Genomic DNA, 20,769 nt, shown 5'->3' with positions numbered 1-20,769 from the left:
GTCTAGATGCCATTTGTGCCTACAGAACAGGGCTGCCTCCTATACAAAATGTTGCTGCTGAGCAGCAGGAAGGATCCATACTCAGAATGAAGGCAAGGGGAAGTCTAGAGGGGTGAGTTATACCATCAAAAGTGGTCAAGGTACTGCATAGGTTATAAATATTCAAGATCAAACTCTCCCATAGTGTTTAGGATAGCAGAGGATCAGCATGGATGGTCTATATCGTTGGAAGCACAGAGCCAAAGTCTGTGCTGTGATAAATGGTATTGCCCACAATACAGCCATCAGTTTACATTGCCAACAAGTTTGACCCTGGTAGTTTTTCTAAGGTAAATACTTTCTGTGTCTTCTGGTACAGACAGGCTTCTTACCAACTCAGAACAACCACAAAGGCAATCCAATAGCAAGCTGTGACTTGAGAAACCCAAACTTAAGTCCTCCAAAATAGGAAGTCCCTAAGTTTCATAACACATGCTGTTGAGATGCTAACACACGGGGTAACCAAGCAGCTCTATAGCTTATACAGAACTTACTGGTTCTTCCTTGCATGATGCTTTACAGCACTTACTAGTTCTTTCTAGCCATGGTCATTTACACATGGAACTATCCGCCTCCAAATTCATATTCAGCACATTTGTATTTAATCAACAATAACTTTTATTGGCAGTGTATCATGTATAGAGTATATATTCATGCAATGATTCAGGCATCAACTCTGATGGTGCCAGACATTTAGCATTGTAGAGATGCATAGGAAATAGAGGAAGGAGACTGAATTTTGAAAAGAGAGGGGAAAAAAAGCTCAAGTGAGCCTCTTGGATGGAAGCAGAAATCTTTCAATTTCCTTCCTTCTAATTTAGTGATAAATCCTGCTTATTGCTGTTTTACTGTACTGCAGGGTCATTGATTTTTCCCTGAGATTAAATAATAAGTTCATATTCAAGCAAGCCCACAATAGTGTTTATGTTCTTGGATGGAAGTATAGTTGCATATAGAGTAAAAAAGTTTTAATTAGGCACCTTCAAATGGAATATTAGAATGTATTTGGCAGCATTTAGCAAACTCAGATTTTCATATGTTATGCAAGCAAGGTGAAAATCTCTCGTTACATAAATCTACACAAAAAATGGACTGCATAATTTTAATCTCAATTCAGTGATTAATAATCTATAATCACTTCAAATTAGAGTCTATTCTTGTTATATTCAGAGGGAGTTTTGCAGTTGACTTCAGAAAGGAGCTGATTGTCACCATCTGGGACCTCCTTCTAAGTGCTACATAGCAGAAGTTTGTTGTATTTCTCAAAGATCTCTCAGCAATTGAAAAACAAATTTTGTGTTCAGTTAGATTCATCTCTGCCTTCCCCCTTTCTCCACCCAAAGATAAGGAATATAGTTGGAACCTATTTAATTGAGATGTTACTAGTTCTATAAAGATACAGGTAATGTATACTTGACAAAAAAAAAAAAGTTATCTCTGAAGGCAGAACCTTAAATGTAGGGTTAGATCAACAGTTACCAGTGTATTAGTAATTTATGAAATTACCCCACAGAGGGATTCTGCTGTACTTTATTATATCAGAACATGACATGCTTTGAATAATAATAATAAAAAAGATTAAAGCAGTAAAAAGCGTCTTTGTAATGTAACAGGCGCCTACATTGTGACTCTTATTGATGAGCTGATGATTAGGAAGCCGTGTAATTATGTTTCACAAGCAGAGCAGAACAGTGCAGTCACTAAAACACTGAAATGAAAGCCTTTTGATTTTGTTCCACCAGAAGTATTTAATCAATAAAAGTAATGTTCTACTTTGTCTAAATAAATTAAATGAATGATGATTAAATGCTTCTAGGAAGAAAACAAACAAACTTCAGAGGCAGAAGGATAAGGACTGCAACAATTATCTGCAAAGCAGTTGTTCTACTTTGGAGACCTGGATTTGTACATTTGTATGGTGGTGGTGCAGGAGAGACTGACAATAAATAGCTTCTGTTAATGGCCACATTCACAAGGAACTTCTCTGTACAAAGACTGCAGAATCAAGTTTCTAGCTTTTCTGAGGCAAACTGCATTATTTTCAGGGCATTAATTTGAATGCATACTGTCTTGGGGCATAAGAGCTGCTTAAAAGGAAAGACTGCCAGTCTAGTCAAAGGTTTAGTTGAGCCAGTTCCCAGTTTTTGCTACTGACTGTGACTATGTCTGCTTACAAATACAAACTCTTATTAGTGCAAGTGCTGCTTCCATACTCCAGCCCTAATTTTATTGCTATTGATCAACAATATTTTCTGACAACTGTGAACTGCATTACACTATTAATTGCTTTTAGGAAAGGATTTACAACAAACAGGACATCATACGACTTTATAACTAAGTCCAAAGCACTGAACCGTAAACTCATTCTCTTAAAATATTACAAAATACAGGGAGGAGAGCAGAATTTCACCCTTCAGATATCTAGATGAAGCTATAAACCTGGGCTGTGCCATTGTCAGTTTATTGCTTGAGAAACACAGGTCACTTTAAAAATTATTTTCAGTTAAATAAACATTATTTAATTTGTCACATGGGTCTTGGTTTCTTCTAGGTGGCTAATTTCAAGCTACTGCAGAGAAACAACACAGTTCAAGCAGACTGAACAATGCTGACATTCAGAATTATTTTTCCCCCTAGGCAAAACAGTCCCATTTATTGCTCTTAATTTTTTTACTTTTTTAAGAGTGATATTACTTCTTCAACCTAAGAACAATGCTGTGCAAGTGACAACTCCACTTCATTTGTGATGTTGGTACTTCCAGTGCCCAACTCAAGGAGATAAAAAGGAATCAGAGTTGTTGTTTCTATTTTTTTTTTTTTTTAAGTATAGCTTTAATATAGTACGACTCATGGGCTTAACTGTCACCTAAGGAAGGAAACCACTAAATCGTTTACTAAATAAATTCACTTTTCTACAGATCAGCTTAGGAGCCCAAGAAACATGAGTTCATCATGGATTATTTTGGGGGTAGTTGGGATTTTATATGAATTTTTAAAAACCTCATACTCTCACCTGAATACTCAAAAACTCAAATGCCAGACCTTAAATTTTGAATTATGAGTGGGAACCTCAAATGAGCAGCCCCTTTTACTATTTAAAGTGACTGAATTTTTCCAGTTAAGCATCCTTGCTCTCAAACGTCTCTGCAGTTTTGTGTAATGAAAACTCAGAAGTGTATTTATTTAAAACAAACATTGCATACTGTGCCGTTCCTGCCCTGCCACATTATTTATACCCTTCTCTCTCTGCCCCCTTTTCTCAGTGTGTACAAAAGGTCAAGTAGTGACAGGCCAGTACCGAATGCTTGCCAAGCATGGTGGGTACGTATGGCTGGAGACTCAAGGAACAGTGATTTACAACACGCGCAACCTGCAGCCTCAGTGCATCGTCTGCGTCAACTACGTGCTGAGGTAGGTTGTGCAGGACAGAAAAACTATGTAGTGTAACAAGGCAACCAGGTGCCACTAATTGCCAGGGAGTGAGCATTAGCTTGTGTCAAGCCCACCTCTGCCTAATTAGGGTGGGCCCCCACTGCGCATGAGCAGGACCAGGGGGCCAATAAAAAGGTGTGTCCTGAACCACAGGCTCAGCTCAGTCCCGAGCTAGCCAGCAGAGAGGCCAGTTGCTCTTGGAGCAACAGCACCGATCTGGGCTAGTCAACTCTGAGAGCCATAGGCTTGGAGCATTGCTCGTGAGTCTCTGCTGGAACACCTGGTTGGACCTTGAAGCGCCGTTCCCTAAAAGAGGTTTGTCTTGCTACAAAACCATATATGGACTCCTGGACTGAAAGAAGTGTAACAATTAGAGGAACTTCTGAAGGGTCTATTTATTCAGTGTTGTTATTCTGAAATCAGTTTAGTCATGTTTGTTCTCTCTTGTTTACTGACGTTAGACACCGACGAAAAATGTGGCATGCCCATTCCCATACACACTGTTGAAATACACCACAGCCTTTCTCTTCTTCAGAGTGGCTGCTCTGCTGATAGAAGAGAGTATAAAGCCTGCCCTGAAGATTTTATTGTGTAACACAACTGCTAATGCTGTGACAGGGAGATAAAATTAAGTTGTAATTGTATCTTATGTTGCTAGGAAAAGCTATTTACCCCGTCAAAAATCAGGACCAATCAGGAGTCTTGCCTCTGGTTGGCAAAACTCAAGCGTTCTTGGTCCTAGAAGGGCTGAAATCGGAAATACTTAAATTTGAGTGATAGCCTGGGTGATTATAGCCTCAACTACATGCCTTTAAAAAGCAGAGCAACAAAGCCCCAAATATTCCCACAGAAGTCCTGACCACACTCTGTGTCCTCTGCGATGGTGGTGCTCAGCAACGCTGGAACCATGCCTTGCCTGGCATGCAACCGAGTGAAGCCAAAATGCCTCTATGGGCCCCAGCTTTAGATAGTTCCTGCTGCCTACACTACCTGCATCTTTTTTTTTTTTTAGAGTGCAAAATGCCTAAAACCTATTTTCTTGTTAGTGAAATTGAGAAGAACGATGTTGTGTTCTCAATGGACCAAACAGAGTCACTCTTCAAGCCTCACCTGATGACGATGAGCACTGCCTACAAGAGCGGCATCCCCGGGACGGAGGAGAGCGACTTCTTGTTTACGAAGCTAAAGGAGGAACCAGAGGAACTTGCTCAGCTGGCACCAACACCTGGCGATGCCATTATTTCCCTGGATTTTGGTTAGTATTTGTATAAATAATTTTTGTGCAACAAAGAACCACACATGTGAACCTACATTTAGAAACTTAATAGACAAAGTCTGTTTGCTGTGTGTACAAACTGGGAGTAACGGCTCTAAGAGCCCATGTGCTCACATCAGTGGAAAATTTCTGTGAATGAGAGCAGAATCAGGCTTTCTTGCTGACTAAACAACATGCATTAAGGCTATGCCAACTTATTGTCATGGCAACGAGGAGCAGTGTTTACTTTCAGTGAATAGCTGCAATTATGTCATAACCCAGCACAACATAAAACCATCCATTAATATTGTTAAAACTCCATGCAGGGACACAGAAATTTGAGGAAGCCCCTGCCTTCACCAGCACTGTTTTGACACCAAACAAAGCCTGGGCAGTGGAAGTGAAAAGCCATGCTGCTCAAGGTGAAACACTGACAATACCATCCTTTACAATGCCTCAGATTGCACCTGGCAGCAGTACTCCAAGTGCAAGCAGCAACAGTAGCTGTTCCACGGTAAGAAACGTTTTTCAATGAATGAAATGTTATCAATGGGACTTGCAGTCAAACCATAAATGTAGATCATGTTTTCATGTTAGCATTCCTGTCTCATTGCTTATTAACAAGGCTCAGTGTATCTGTATATCCCTCCATTTCTGCATTTATCTTAAGCATCAATAGCAAAAATATCAAATGGGATTTGAGTCCTGCCTTTAGATTGCAATATTAATGTTGTCCCAGTAATGATCTGTTCCTCAGTAACTGCTATAAGCAATAAAACAACTAGTAGAAGAACGTGCTACCACCTTTCATGAAGTTAGCCTTAAATAAAAGGCCAATGTAAAATAGTGTGGTTGCTAGCAACATTTCTCCAGGCCTGCCCTTTCAGGGTGGTGCCCCCAAAGGCTGGAGCCACTCTTAGCCAGGCCTTTACTAGAGGATGTCCAATCCTGAGAGACACCAAGGTATTGCTGAGCATCTCCCTTCTTGACAAAAATATTTTATAGTGTACATTTCACGTTCCTGGTCTGAGTTGCCAAAAATATTAGGGGGACAACTAGGTTCCTGTACTGGCTGTCTGTGTTGTGTAGTGACAAGGAATCTTGTGCTGGAGAAAAGCATATGATAGAATTGGAGGGTTGGGTTTCTGAGGACACTGTATATACATTCTGAGCATTTGCTTTTCATAGGTAAGATCTGTTACTGAGTAGTACACTTTGTGGCATGGTGCTAAGCCAATACTGTGGTTGTCTTGCTGCTTTATAGCAAAGTCTTATTTCTGTACAGCCAAGCAGCCCAGGAGATTATTACAGTTCTGTGGATGAAGATTTTAAGATTGAGGTGATTGAAAAACTTTTTGCCATGGACACAGAATCAAAAACTCAGTGCACCTCCCAGGTAAGGAACAAATATCTCTTCCCAAAGGCCTAAAAGAAGTAAGTCCCCCTCTGGCAGGTTGCATAAATATATGCTCTATATGCAGATATTGTGATAAAACACACAAATTGCATTTGCATATATACTCCAGAGCTTTGATGATAAAAACTAACAAACAAATGTGTTTTCAAAAAATGGGGTCCAAATTTCTATCTCTGACTCTCTGCAGCAAGTGCTTTAGTGTGTTCCTGTGATGGCATTACTAAGAAGAAAGAATCAGCAGAGAGCTTTCAGATTTTGGAAGTTTCTGTAGACTGGATAAGGGATATAAGCAACAGACTTTTTTTTTTTTTTTTAATCTAGCCTAATGACTAACGAAGAAACATCCTTTATAGAACAAACTGCAAATAAAATTATTCTTGCAAAATATCAAAATCATAAAGGAGTGCCCCTCATAGCACGTCTCCTTTAGCTGCCAGGTGAAAACTGTCATTTGGAGTATCTTCTTGTCTTACCTCTTGGACAATTTCGGTGAAATATGACAAATATATGCACAACTCTCTTATTTCTCCCCTATTATAACATTACATCAAGTGAGAGTGAATGAAAGGTGTTGCCCTAACTTTAGATACTTAAGCAAAATGCCTTTGTTAAGAGCTTATATTGATTTATAGTGAAGAGAAAGGAAGAGGCACTGCTGGCTGGCAGCTCAGACTTTAGTACTCATTGCCTTCTATTAATCCCATGGAAAGTTTGGGGCTAAAATGAGGTGTCTCAATTTGCCAGTGCACTTTGCAGACTTAGGCTGTAGTTCATCATGCTCTGAAGAAATTCCATCTCAGTCTGGACATAGAAACAGCAATAAAAGTAGTAGAAAGAGTGGACAGATAAGAGGTAAATGTGGATCAGGATCAAATTCAGTGCAAGAATTGACATGTGGAAACTTCAGTTTTTGTCTGACTCAGTGTCTGCTTGCTCAGGTGTGTCCCACCACATCAGCAGCTTTGGTGGAAAAAAATGAGTGTTAGAAAAATGCCCCTGTCATGAGCTGACTGATGGGCCAATACTGATTTCCCTCTCTGTTCAACTCTGGTCAAAGGCCAGGAGAAATTAATTTGAATATGACTAGTCCTCCAAGGAAAAACAAATAGATTTAAGCGCAGCAGTATCCCTCCAACTACGTTTTTTGAAAAATTTGCATTTTTTTAAATGTAGCTGGATTGTGAGAAAGCTATGTTTTCTATTTTTAACATGAAAAAGCCTGAGGTTGAACCATATGCCACATGTTACGTGGAGTTTTGGCGGGCAAGTTATTCAAAGCTTAATGAAACACAAGATCTACTTCAGATCATATTGATGTTGCAGGCTGCATGCAAACTACATTAGCAAAGCCTGCTTATCTGAGAGGGGTTTTTCTTCAGTTTGTTGTCCTTGCTGATGATGCTATGATGAGCATTCATGCTAGTCATAGAACTAAGACATCTTTACATAGGAGCTGGCCAGTTTCATGTAGGGAAATCTGGCATACAGTAGTTTTTCAGCTTCACATTTATTAGTATTCCCTATCATACCAACAACTTCCCATTTCTTTATGAACTTACTTTATTTTTGTGCAGACTGACTTCAATGAACTGGACCTTGAAACCTTGGCTCCTTACATTCCTATGGATGGAGAAGATTTCCAGCTCAGCCCAATCTGCCAAGAAGAACGTCCTCTCTCTGAAAGTGCACCAAGTACCCAGCAGAGTCTAAGTAGCATGAGTACCATCTTCCAACCCCTTCCATCTGCTTCACAGAATCAGTTCCTTCCAGAGAAATATTGTCCACAGCTATCAAATAAAACCATTAGCCCTGATCACGGGTCCCTGTCATTGGTGTTCTTCAACAATATGAGCAGATCATCACTGCCACCATACCATGACCCAGCCACCACACCCCTGTCTTCGAGGGGAGGAAGACCAAACACTCAGTGGCCACCTGATCCTCCATTAGAATATGTTCCTGCTAAATGGGGACTCATGGATAAATACTCAGGATCCCTATCAAATTCCTCCTCAGGGCCACCAGTACATTCTGCAAGTGTGCCCATATACAAAAAAAGGTAAGAGTTATTATAGTATAACTGCATATTTTACTCAAAAAAGATTTTGTGGGATGAGGTATGTCATAATCTTGAAAACCTTTTTCTCAGCTCAGCTGGAATAGGTTGTTTTGATAGGCATCAGCCTGCACCTCAGGAGAAATTAGTGTGGTGCTTTCCCACTAGCAGTCAGTCTGGTAGATGCAGAAGTGGGCTGATTTTTCATTACCTGTAAGGATGCATGAATGGATTTCTTGCTGGTCTGGTAAAAATTACCCCAGTGATTTTGCAAAGCCAGCTTGACCTTATGCAGTTTCAGAAAAGTGCTGAAAAAGCTTACTGGTCCAGCAGAAAGCTGAGACCCATGCAAGACTTTCTTACCTTAAATATATTTATTGCACAACAGAAATAAGGGGAGAGGAAGGGATGACAGTATGTTTATTGTTGGCATATGTACATACTACAACTAAGATTTTAACTGACAGGGGTTTTTTTTTCTACAACCCTTCCTCACCTGGTTCACTTTCTAACATATGAGAACAGTATTAATTGAGATGTAGGTCAGAGGCTGCAGTCCCTACAGTTTCCTATCATAGCTAGAAGTTTCTCGTAGCTCTTGGGACCTCAGTGCTGGTCACGCTACAAGATTCAGGAAATACATAAAATAGCAGTGGTCATTTTAAAACATGAAGCTGTGCAGTTTGCCTGCTATTTGCTTTCTGGGATTTCTTGTTGGCAGAAATACAAGTGTGTGAATGTGCATCAGGGGAAGAGAGGGTTTGTCCCCAAACAGCAACATGGGTGTTCATCTCTAGTATGCAGAGCAAGGGTACAGGCGTGGCTCTCGAAATCCTGTCCTTAAAATCTATGTTACTTCCTTTTTCACTGCATTTTTATGTCTGCCTGGAGATCCCTAGAGGCTGTTTATGCTAGACTTTCATTAGTCTTTGATGATCCCAAAAGTTAAGTTTCCAAAGCTTGTGGGATGACTAACAAAAGGAAATGAAAACATTTGACATTTGAGATCTGTCCACTTTCATGTGTCAAAGACACCTTCTTCAAATGAAAGAAGAATCTGAATAAATGAACACAATGGATTAGATTTGTCTCCCTGCTCGCTCACCCAAAGACCTTTTCCCCACAGGCCCCTGGATGGTTTTGGGCAACGAGGCATAGATGTGAACCCAGCCAGAATTGCTCTGTCCAACAGTCTGAAACTGAAGCGGCAACTGGATTATGAAGAGCAAGCACTGCAACAGCTGAGTGGGGTAATCATAGCAGATGCATCCCCTTCACAGCTTTAGACTCACCACAGTCATTGGTGTAATTATTTGTTTTGCTGTTCTTCTCACTCTAGGGAGATCCATCCGTCATTAATCCATCTCACCTACTGTGGAAGAGAATGAAATTTCTCAAAGGGGAAAACTGTTCCTTAGTTACAGAAAAGAAGTCTCTCAGCACAAGCGTTCTTACTGGTAAGACAGAAGAAAGTGGGTTTGCAATGTTATGCATTGAAACACAATTTTAATACAGGTTAAATAGAAACATAAACTCTTTCAAAGGGCAGTGGTAAATAAGCTCTGCATATATTATACTAAGCTAAAATCAGAGATCAGATTGTATATCACTAGGAAGTGAACAACTTAAGGTATGTTTGATAACTACCAGGTAGATGGTTTCATGATTTGAAAGTAACAGAGATCAGCTTAATGGATATGAGTTTACCTTATACTGACCTAAGGTACAGACATCTCACAGCTACAACTGATTCTTTCTGTCTGCAACATTGTGTTTCCTTGCACAAAGCTTATCTTGGGTCCAGTACTACTTCTAGAGCTAGTGATGTCTCTAGACTCTCTTGGTGACAAGATGTAGCTATGCCTATGTCATGAGACCATTGTGCCAAATATCAGTTTGTTTTGGATTACTCTTATCTACTATAATTACTACACTGGCCTAATATACCCTTTCTTTTTTTCCCTACTCTGTAAATCAGATGAATTTGTCTGTAACCCGAGAGGTCTGAGCCATCCAATGAACCAACTGCAGCAGCAGCAGCCACAGCAGCAGCAGCAGCAACAACAGCAACTCACCTGTGGTAGTCCTGGTGAGAATTTGAAAGCAGGAGCATTTCCCTCTCCATTTTACAGCTCCCATTATCAGGACTATACTGTCCAGCCAGCTCATAAAGCATCAGGTAAGAGCTGTCACATACATAAAAGTGTTGGTATTCTGGTACTGAGAGATAACACTTAAAAAAAAAATACAGAGGAGCATGATAAACCAAGAGCTATGTATGTATTGCTTCATAAAATGAAAATATAGTTCTGTTGTTTAATATGAAACTTTAATTTACATTTGTAACATATGAGGAAAAAAGTTTTTTTCCCTTTGTTTCAGTTAGTACATTTTTACCTTGGAGCTGCAGTTGTCCTCCATCTATATTCTTGCTTTGTGATGGAATTGATTAAATTGTACTAAACTACTTCACTGCAGCACTGATCTGGGAGGTTTGTAGGTTAGAGTCTTAACACATAAATAATTAATGGGGGCACACTGTCCTGTTTCATCTACACCAATATAACTTTTCTCAAAACAATCTAAATTGGGGTGACAAACAGCCCCTGTCCATGTGACAACACTTGCAGCAGTCTGAGGCAGAGCAATGCTCAGGTTTGCTCTGAAAACTGTACCTGCTGGTGGTTTGAAGCACATTGACATAAACACAAAATGAAATTGTAACTGGTATAAACAGAAGAGGGAGGAGAGGAAAGAAGTCCTTGCTCCTCCTCTGTGATCTCAGCATGCTTACTTCCTTGGCTGATCTCTTCCAGGTGTGACCAGCTGTCTGCTGGGGCCCTCCTTTGAACCCTACTTGTTGCCAGAGTTGACAAGATACGACTGTGAGGTGAATGTCCCCGTCTTGGGCAGCTCCACGCTTCTGCAGGGCAGTGAACTGCTCAGAGCACTGGACCAGGCAACCTGAGAGCAATCCTGCAACGTTCTGTGGCCTATACTGTTCAAAACAGCTTCAGTTTTTAAGTATATTTTTGCAAGTAGACAATTTCTAATACCAATACACTTTTACAGGATTTTACTTAGATATTGAACCTGTCCGCGTTACCAAATAGCGGCCTTTCAAAGTTACTCACTTTATTATTCATATTAAAGAAATACATCTACTGTATTTTCTCTATTGCAATTAAAGTGTTGTTTAGAGAGTTTGATTATACCCCATCCCCCACCACCTTATTTCATTGCTTGTAATTTATACTCTGAAATTTTCTGCAAATTTCATGCTAATAAAAAGCTGTGGTATAAATGCCTTGTCACATGATACTTTGGCTGCAGTACTGCAAAGATTTCTTTTTATTGCCAAAGATGAAACAAATTTGATCTCCAACCACAGTTTTTTGTTGATCTGCCAAATTGAAATCTTTTGAATCTTTCTGTTTTCCAGCATTTATTGTAACTTACATAATTTTGGAAAAGCATACTAAGAAAAATTCCCAGTCTCCCCCTTTTCCCTTCATTTTTTTTTATACACTTTGTCGAAGAAATGTGAATGGTGAATTTTGATGTTTGTGGATATCTGTGAAAGCTGCACGTTGTAAGCTTTTTTCTCCTCAGAACCAAGCCACATTCTCAGCTGCCTTAACCTGGCTTAGCCCTACAGCCAAGGGAGTCATCCAGATTTACCCCAGTGGAGGAAGACCTGTGTTTTCATTTGTGTTGAGTTTTCTTGTTTTGTTCTTTGTTATTTCCTTTTTTTTTTCTAAACACAAAAAAGGTCTTTTTTTTTATGTCTCTGGGTCAGTTTTTAATCACTTCTTGGTACTTTTGCTATATCTAGGACACAACAACTTTAAAGAGCTGTTTCTGCTAAAAGTAGTAGGATTTGTTATGGTGTTGCTGATATTTCAGGAATCTGACCAGTGGCCAGTACTAACACCTCTGATTAATGTTAGCCTTTTCATTTTACTTGCTATCTAGCAATATAATTGCAATGTTGAATCATTAAAACAAAAAGTTAAAGTAGTATTTCCCAGTGTATTAAGGCTAACTCAGTTATAACTAGATAAAAATAACTAGGGATTGTGTGTGAGATGGACAGCTGGCAAGCAGTTCTCTATCATTTTTACTTGCCTTACATTAATCAGTAGCTGAAATGTCATAAAAAGTAGCTAGATTTTTTCAGAGGTCCTTCCCAACTAAGATTAGTTGTCATGCACATATTTTGGAAAATAAGGCTTTAAATGCTATCTAAGGCAAAGGGACTTAAGATTTTAAATTACAAAATATTTAAGCAGCAAAAATATTAAAGTAATAAAAGGCAAGTGAGCAGTTCTGACTTAAAAATACAGACAGACTTAGATATATGTTGGTATAGATCATCTTGTTTCCTCCACTGGTATAAATCATTGTAGCTTCAATGAAAAAAATGGAACAGTGGCAATGTATAAAAGGTGAAAATCTGGCCCAGAAACTTAGAACAAAGATGTATTTTTTTAAAAAACTTCTAATTCTGCTGAAACTTGTTTTTTAAAATTGCTTTATATCATGCACTGACACTTGCAGAGAGGGAGCCTTGGGTTCATTGAGCACTTCAAAGTTTGCTCTGTTAAGTGAGTCTTAACTACACATACTTAAAAAAGCTGAGGATATTTTGTTATTGGTATATAATGTAGAAAATTATGATAGTGCTCATTGTAAGAAATCTGCTATTTCAAGAGTTTATTTCCAATAGTTTAGTTGTAAAGTGTAGTTATTACCATGTGGGAAAAAAAGTAAATTGGAAGCATCAAAATTGGATGAAAATTAGGAATCCAGCTTTGTCAAGTTTGCAGTGGCAAGGACTTAAAGGCTTCAAGGATTAAAGACACTTGAATACTGCTCTTCTGTTTCTTATTTGTGTAGTTTCAGCATTAAAAAATATTATACCCTAACAGTTTACTAAAACACTCTGAAAAAATATTCCATGTCTTAATATTAATCATACTTTTTATCATAATTATTTCATAATCTATATTGCTGAATTCTTGTTGACAATATTATAACTGTATGGGAACTTTAACTTGATAAGGAAATGTATTTTGACACTGATACCTTATTAAAGTATACTGATCCTAAATTCTTTGTGACTCGTTTGCTATGAATTTGTTATTTGTTGTACCATTGTAAAACAAAAGTATTTATTAAATTATTTATAGAAAATAAAGGTTTGCATTGATCTTTGAAGAATGAAAGAACAAACACAAGTTACCTGATATTTGAGATCTGGGAAGCTGGGGGTCTCCAGCCTTTTTGTAGAGTTTCCCCAGCTTTCCTCACAGAGTTCATGCCCTGTGGAACCAGGCTGGACGGGTCAGGCTGCAGCTTCCATTTCCCAAGTGTGGCTCTGAAAATGAAGTTGAAAAAAAAGTTACATGTTAGAGGCTGAATTGCCACAGTTCCCCCTTTCAGTTTTTGGGGCACTAACATGAGCCATGATATTCTGACAGTCCTGACAAGGCTGTGAATCACAGTCTTTCCCCTGGCTTCACCCAAACACCCAGCCTTGATCCCAATGCTGCTGTTCAGCATCTCGTCCTCTTCGGCTGCCAGCTTTGCAGCACTGAGCCTACTGTAGGAGGACAGACACATTAAAAAATTCATTTCCAAACATGCACTGAAATTCAGACTAGACTTCGAGGAAGCTGTCCTTTGGCATATGCAGTTCCTGCCAGACACCGCTGAGCTTCTCAAACAGCAGCAAATATTCTGAATAATCTGCATAAGTAAGTGGGCTATCATTGCCTCCTTCTCAGCAGGCCTAGAAAGCAATTCCTTGCTTCTAAATCTGTTGCAATTAACAGTAATCACACAACACCCAGCAGTGAGGAGGAATGGTGGGCATGCCTGTTACCATCTTCTTAAAAGCATTTGAACAGGCTAACTCAGCACATCAGATCTTTAGCCAATTTAGGGGCTAAAAAAAAAAAAAAAAAGAAAAAAAAAATGTAAAGCCGATCCTTTGAATAGAGATTAACCTGGTCAGATGAATTTCTCTCTTTTAAAAGTTATCACTAATACAGTGCTGTCAGGTGCCTGGAGCAACCTGATCTAGTGGGAGGTGTCCTTGCCCATGCAGGGGAGTTGAAACTAAATGGTCTTTAAGGTCCCTTCCAACCCAAACCATTCCATTATTCTGATTCCATGGTTCACCACTTCCTTGTTCAAGCAGCTTAAGGAACATACTAGTAGTCCCTCTAGCTTCCCTGCTCCCCTTAACTCCCTTTTACAACAGCCAAACATTTCTATCTCGGTGTGTTTTCGTGGGTTTTCCCCTTTGCACGTGAATGTCCCAGATAGCTAAGCTATTATGTTGCAATTTATGTACCAAAAGAACCAAATCCTGGCCAGAAACCTAATACCTAGATTGCACAATAGCTGAGCTTTGTTCTGCTGAACAGCTTTTTAAAAGCATTTTTTTCCCCATCAGTAGGCCAGCAGAACTGCTTGAAATTTAAGTGTACATCATCTTTCACTGCCTAAGCACCATTTTTTAGCATCAGATCTTGCATTTCCAACAGCATAGACTAAACTGATCTCAATTGGGCTGTTCAACACTCAGTACGTGGTGCTGAAAATCCAGCAGTTTTGCAAACTCTCGTGGCTGGACTGGTCTCAGTCTCCAGCTGATTTTCAGCTCTATCATCTTTTCAAAATGATCAAGTCAAGTTTTTCCCTAGACCACAGGTTTCATGCAGGTAAGGTTCACACTGCTAATCAAACAAATGGTTACAGAAAAGCAATATGGGAAATTCTCAACATCCTGGTATAGATTGTGATTCCTAATAGAACTGCAAAACGATCAGATAACTTGAAGCAAAGTCCAACATTCTACCTGGTGAATACTCCATCTCCTAAGCAGCACAGAGATCCATGGACAGCAGTAGGTGATCCATCATGCTCACTGCAAGAGCAGGCAGAGCACAGGAAAACAACTCAATGTCCAATGTACAACAATGTACAACAAGTCCAATGTACGACTGCTCTAGTCCTAGATGGTGAATGTTACATTTGCTACTTCTCTCTGAAGAGATTATAAATCTATTCACAGGCATGCCAGATTTATTTACTTATTTCAGAGCTACAGTAGATAACTGGGAAGCATTCACCTACCTAAACAAAAAGCATTATTTTCTTTCCTTTTTTTCTCCCTGACTCTTTAACTATAGCATTCCCATGAGTGGAAGGAACAATTTCTAAGAAAAAAAGAAAATCCTTCACAATATTTTCACAGGGCAAGAAATAATAATAATTAAAAAAAAATCTATCACACATCAGAGTTCTGCTCTGTTGGCACAAGTCAACACAGAGCACAACAGCTGCCTTTTGGTCATCCGTGACTGCTTTTGAGCTCACTCTCCCCTGCAGGGAAGGCAGGTGTGGATTTCTGCTCCCCCAAACTTTGCTCATTGTTGCTTTCCTGAGTCAACTGAAGCTACAAAAGCACCGTAGGAAGCTATAGCCACTGGCATGTACCCCATTTTTGGTACCCCATTTACTATTTTAAATTAAAAAAAAAAAAAAAAAAAAAAAAAAGAAGGTGATTAAACCCTCAATCCTGTAGTCAAGGATTTACTTAATTCTCTTTAGTTGTGCCTCTCCATTACTAACGTGGTGACACATGGCTAAGATGTCTCCCCAGGGAAGAGGAGCACAAGTGTGAACCTGACTTGCAAAGCCTGCCTGCCAGCCAGCCAGCCAACTCTGGAACCAGGCAGCAAGAGGCAGCTGGAGGCAACAGCAGCTGTGGAAACCCCTTGTGTTCTATCTGCTGCACCTTACCTGCCTGCTGGAAGGACAGCTTGGACTTGGGTTATATCTCAAACAAACAAACAAACAAACAAAAAACAAAATTAACCTCCCTTTCATTAAAAACAAGAAAGGCAAGTGGCCCCCCAAAATTCTTGCTTGAAAAATCTGTGTTTAGCTCTTGGAACTACAGCCAAAGCTACCAAATAGGATCCTCCAACCACCAGCACCATAAAACAAGAGTGAAACCTCCCCACTACCCCAGGTATACTTTTTTAAACTACATGATTCTTAAGCCAGTGATCTGGTATCTGACTTCTGGTCTTAGAAGGACTGGCACTGGCTGGGTTTTTCCAAAGCAAGTATTATACCAGCACCTCTGGTGACTGAAGCTCTGGCTCCCCACAGCACTGGCACGGGCAAACCAACAGTGATGTCTCTTGTGACAGAAGAAATCTACCTCAAGTGTTGCCTTCTGCAGGCATATTGGTGCAGATAGTTCCAGAAGTACCAAAGGTCCTACAAAGGTCCTAGATAAACCACAGCACAGAACTGGAAGCTTGGTGTCTTGTTCATTCATCAAACATGGAATGTCCTCTAGTGTCTCAACAGCTGGACATGCATCTCAGCTGTTGCAAGCAACCTTTATTTCTTAGTCTTGATTCCTGGCCTTTCCTGTAACTCCAATCCCATTTGTCCCCTAGCTCCCAGTCCTTACCTACATCCATGATTTCATCATTCTGGTTTCTGCCTTGTGATGCCCTCCCCAGTTCACCTTCCCCTCCTGACAAGTCTGCTCTAACCTGCCCCATATCTCCATGCCCCTCATAGCAGGCAGCAAATTTTAGCACAGACTCAGGGACTTCCAGTACAGTCTCTCTCTGGTTATCCCCTTGCCTTGGTCTGTTTGATACAACTAACAGCCAGATTCCCAGCCCAAGCCCTCAGCCTCTGTGGTTCTTGGTCTGAGCTCAGATTGAAAATGTCCAAACCCCGTTCCCAGTCCAGCTGCTGGGCATGTCAGACCATATCACATCCCTGCCCTGGTGTGAAAGCAGATTGCTCCCAGTCACAGGAAGGTAGGGCATCCCCTGAGAGCTGCAACACCACCACCAAGTCATCTTGGATATTTTCCTCACCTATTAGCTGGCAGCTTCTGTTTGCTACTCAAGAAAGCAACGGTGAGGTATGGACAAAAAAGGTTTTGCTGGCTCACAGACAGTATTATCTTTCATCATCCCCATAACACTGTGATTTCAGAAAAAAAAAATGATAGACTTAGTTTCTCCTGCGGTTTTGGAAATGAGAGCAGAGTTGAGCAGTTTCCCCTGATGGCTTAACTCTGTCTGTAAAGCCAGAACAATTTCCCAGCAATAAGAGGAGCAGTATGGGTTTACTTTTTTAGTCTTATTAGCACCATAGCCAAAACACAAGGGGGAAGAGAGACCATATTTTGGTTCCCCAGACCTTCTCCTCATACAAATAATTGTGTGTTCAGGACAAAAATAAAGCTTGAGACAGAGAGGATCATACACTTCTTGGAGCAATTCCAGATGCTGCAATTTTCTTGACAGTAACTAGCAAGATCACTTAGGGAGTGATTTCTAAGTTCAAGTTTTTCCCTTCATGTTTTCAGCCCTAGGTAATCCTCATACAGTCCAGAGGCTGGCAGTTCAGAACCTGGAGAATCCTAGGGTGCCCCAGTGGAGAGTGACCTGCAGAGATGCCTCTATCCAGTTAAAACCCTTAAGTCAGAAAAATCAAAGGTTGATGCTCCAGCAGGAAAGCTAAAACCCACCCGTATGTCTTCCAGAGAGTGTGACAGCAAAATGACCACAACATCACTTCAGCAGAGATTTCCAGAATGAGGGTTTCTGAAGACATCATCAGGGTTGCATTTTCTCAGTTGCAACTTTTGATGCAACTAAATTTTACCTGAGACTCTGTGGTGAAAAACACCAGCAGCTTGGAAGTCTTGCTCTTTTTCTCTCAAGATGTTGTTAAAGACCAAATTTGAGACAGAAGGGGAAAACACAAATCTAAAAAAATACGCAGACCAAAGCCCACAGCTCCCTGGCATTATTTTGTAGCAGAAATCGCACAAACTTCTAAGTGGCAAACCACAGGAGTTGCCTCATACGATGAGCTTTATGATCAATACAGATAGCTATCATTTTAATTCAGCCCCTCCTCCACACAACAGCACCACAAGAGTATTACACAGGATCAAACACAGCATCAAATGGATGTTGTCACTGTCCAGTTTTAGCTGTCACATGACATCTATTGGCTTTTTTCCTGGAAAAGCAGGCAATGCTAATTGTGTCCCTCACCTTACTGCTAGCACAGATACTGCTGCTTTTAACCACAGCTCTCCAGAGACACTGGAGTTCATGGAAAGCAAACCAATGGAAGATTACTGGGAAAAAACATTGTTCTCCATTATTTTAACTTCAGCTGCAAAGATCAAGATGAGCTTTTCTGTGCCTTGCTCAGCCACAGAAATGCTTGTATTTTTAGCATATTTACACTTTTTAACATGGGTTGTTTTCTACAACTTCCATCTGTTCAATCTTTAGTCAGTTTTTGCACTGCAGAGCATCTTCACTTTTCATCTTCCATTTTGATTACTGTAGAAATCTCAAAGATAAAAGAAACACCAACACTACACACTTTAATTTTTGTCAACTTCTCTCTCCCCTCTCAAAACCTCTTCTCTGCAGGAAAGATTAAATTTAATGATAGCCAATATCTTGAACAACTGCTCTTACCTAGAACCCCTTTTTGCCTTCCCCAGATCCACAGCAAGCAGTCTGTACAAAGCCACCCAAGCACTCTGAGCAGTGTACAAAAGCCTGGCTTTTGTAACCATCAATTATATCCTAATATACTGAATAAACACTTCAGCTTGTGCTTTCATTTTTAGAGTGACTTGTCTAACCTCCTCCCTTACACCTTCTCCCTCCCCCCATGCAAAACGTAAAAGAAGCAACTTTACAAAAAATTGAAAGGCACAAAAATACTTGTCTGGGTAACCAGCAGAAGAATCAGGAACCAGTGAAATATCTGGAATTCATTTAAGTTCATTGGAGAGACAGGAAATGTTCAAGTCAACAGTGCTTTCATTCTTTTCTCTGCAACACTATCCCTGCTGGGCAGGGTTTGTTTACACTGAAGCAATGTATTAGAAACACACACACTTAAGCTAAATATGATTTTGTTTATCCAGGAGTTTTTCTGTCCTGTTCACTGCACAAATTCCACAAATCTATGCTGAAAATAATAAACAAGGTAAAAATGCCCTGTGTTTGAGAACCACAACAGGTGCCTTTGCAGGGCAGACAGGATACTCAAAAGACTGAAACCTGCTGAAAGCAGCTCCTCTTCAAACCCTACCAGGAGAATGACTTCCCTGGTGGGTACCTTGAGACTGGATCCCAAACAGCTCAGAAAGCAGGAACTGCTCCCACTGCCTCCTGATGAGCCATTCCACACAACATTTCCAAGAAAATAGAAATGATCCTCTTTGCTCCTCTTCTCTTTTCCCCATATCACTCCTCATTTCCATGAAAATCTCTCAATGAATATTTTCATTCTCACAGGCAAAATCATGTTCTGATTCATGCCAAGGAAATAAATCCCCTGTGTCTACAAAGTCAGCACTACAAACCACTTGCTGAGGGGTGACAGTTCCCAAGGATCTGAAAAACTGTTCCCAAGGCCCTGTCTTCTCCAGCCAATGGCAGGATCCCATGATTTCCATAGGGCATTCCTGAGCCCATCACAAGAGAGCCCAGCCTGCTGCAGGACACGCTGGAGCTGTGCCCTGCAGACATCATTGGGCCTCAAGTTGTGGGTCAGAGGTATAGCAGCCAAACAAGCTGTTTGTTTCATGGCCCCAGCAAAGGTCACCTCCACCAAGACCATCTACAAAGATTTAATGTAGATAATGCATAATTCTCTTACATATTGAGCAAGAAGGTAAAAAAGCCCAGCAGTGCGTTACTTCCATGGTTCGTGGAAATACTTTGTGGCTAAAGAACTACAGAGCAACACCAGGCCTGGCAAAAGCAGCTAAAAAAGGAAATCACCCCAGAAAGCTTTCCTCAGCTTTTCCTTTTCAACTTGCACACCAAACCCCTAAACTTCACTGCCACAGGGCAGCTGCACAGCACACCCACTCTGCTGGTGTCCTACCCTGCTCTTCCCAGTGACCCAAACCATAGCAGCAGCAGCTTGCTAGGACCAAAGGCAGCACTGCAGTACTCACAAAGCACATTTGCAATCAGCAGCCCTCACTCAAAATAGTTAATTTTACAGCAAAAAGGTATTTCTCCCATTTGCTGCACCCCCCATCCATACCCTCCCCTTTCATCACTACCAAGATGCTCAGGCTTCTCCTGACTGAGCATCTCCATCTTGTTTTTTCACAACATCCAACAGCATTTAGAAATCCTCTTCTAGATGCTCTTATTGAAAATGCAGACCACAACATTGCAAAAAGAGTTCTGGGATCTTGTCTGTACCACCATGACTCATGTTTGCAAGAAATACTGCATCGAAATGTACGTTTTCATTATTTGGTTTGGGGTTTTTTTTGTTTGGTTGGTTGGTTTTTTTTGTTTTTTTTTAAGTGAGTTGGAGAAGAAAAAGGACTTGGAGAAAAACGCAGTCATGTGCACCACACAGCACAGAGAGGCAGGCCTAGTTTTGAAAGTATGAGATGTACCTAGAAAGAAATCAGTCCATACTCAAAGTGACATTGGCTTTGATAAGAAAACTAGACAT

The 20,769-nt window shown here is 40.4% G+C and overlaps 1 protein-coding gene across 2 annotated transcripts in view; it reads left to right on the top strand.

Moving 5' to 3' along the window:
- The window catches only part of EPAS1 (endothelial PAS domain protein 1), a 79,398-nt gene extending 66,011 nt beyond the window's left edge, over window positions 1-13,387 (top strand). The window contains exons 8-16 of one of the 2 annotated variants that reach the window (XM_030446991.1): window positions 3,303-3,450; window positions 4,518-4,726; window positions 5,053-5,240; window positions 6,012-6,122; window positions 7,718-8,202; window positions 9,326-9,449; window positions 9,539-9,656; window positions 10,178-10,378; window positions 11,016-13,387. In XM_030446991.1, the coding sequence (XP_030302851.1) occupies window positions 3,303-3,450; window positions 4,518-4,726; window positions 5,053-5,240; window positions 6,012-6,122; window positions 7,718-8,202; window positions 9,326-9,449; window positions 9,539-9,656; window positions 10,178-10,378; window positions 11,016-11,167 (1,736 nt within the window). In that variant the 3' untranslated portion in view covers window positions 11,168-13,387. Of the gene's footprint in view, window positions 1-3,302; window positions 3,451-4,517; window positions 4,727-5,052; window positions 5,241-5,990; window positions 6,123-7,717; window positions 8,203-9,325; window positions 9,450-9,538; window positions 9,657-10,177; window positions 10,379-11,015 lie in introns of both variants that reach the window. The other variant, XM_030446990.1, reaches the window with a different exon arrangement.
- Window positions 13,388-20,769: the final 7,382 nt, after the last annotated feature.

Source organism: Calypte anna, chromosome 3 (assembly GCF_003957555.1).
Source record: "Calypte anna isolate BGI_N300 chromosome 3, bCalAnn1_v1.p, whole genome shotgun sequence".
Classification (NCBI taxonomy): Eukaryota; Metazoa; Chordata; class Aves; order Apodiformes; family Trochilidae; genus Calypte; species Calypte anna.
The sequence above is the reverse complement of the archived record's forward strand: the minus strand, read 5'-3'. Positions and strand labels throughout refer to the sequence as shown.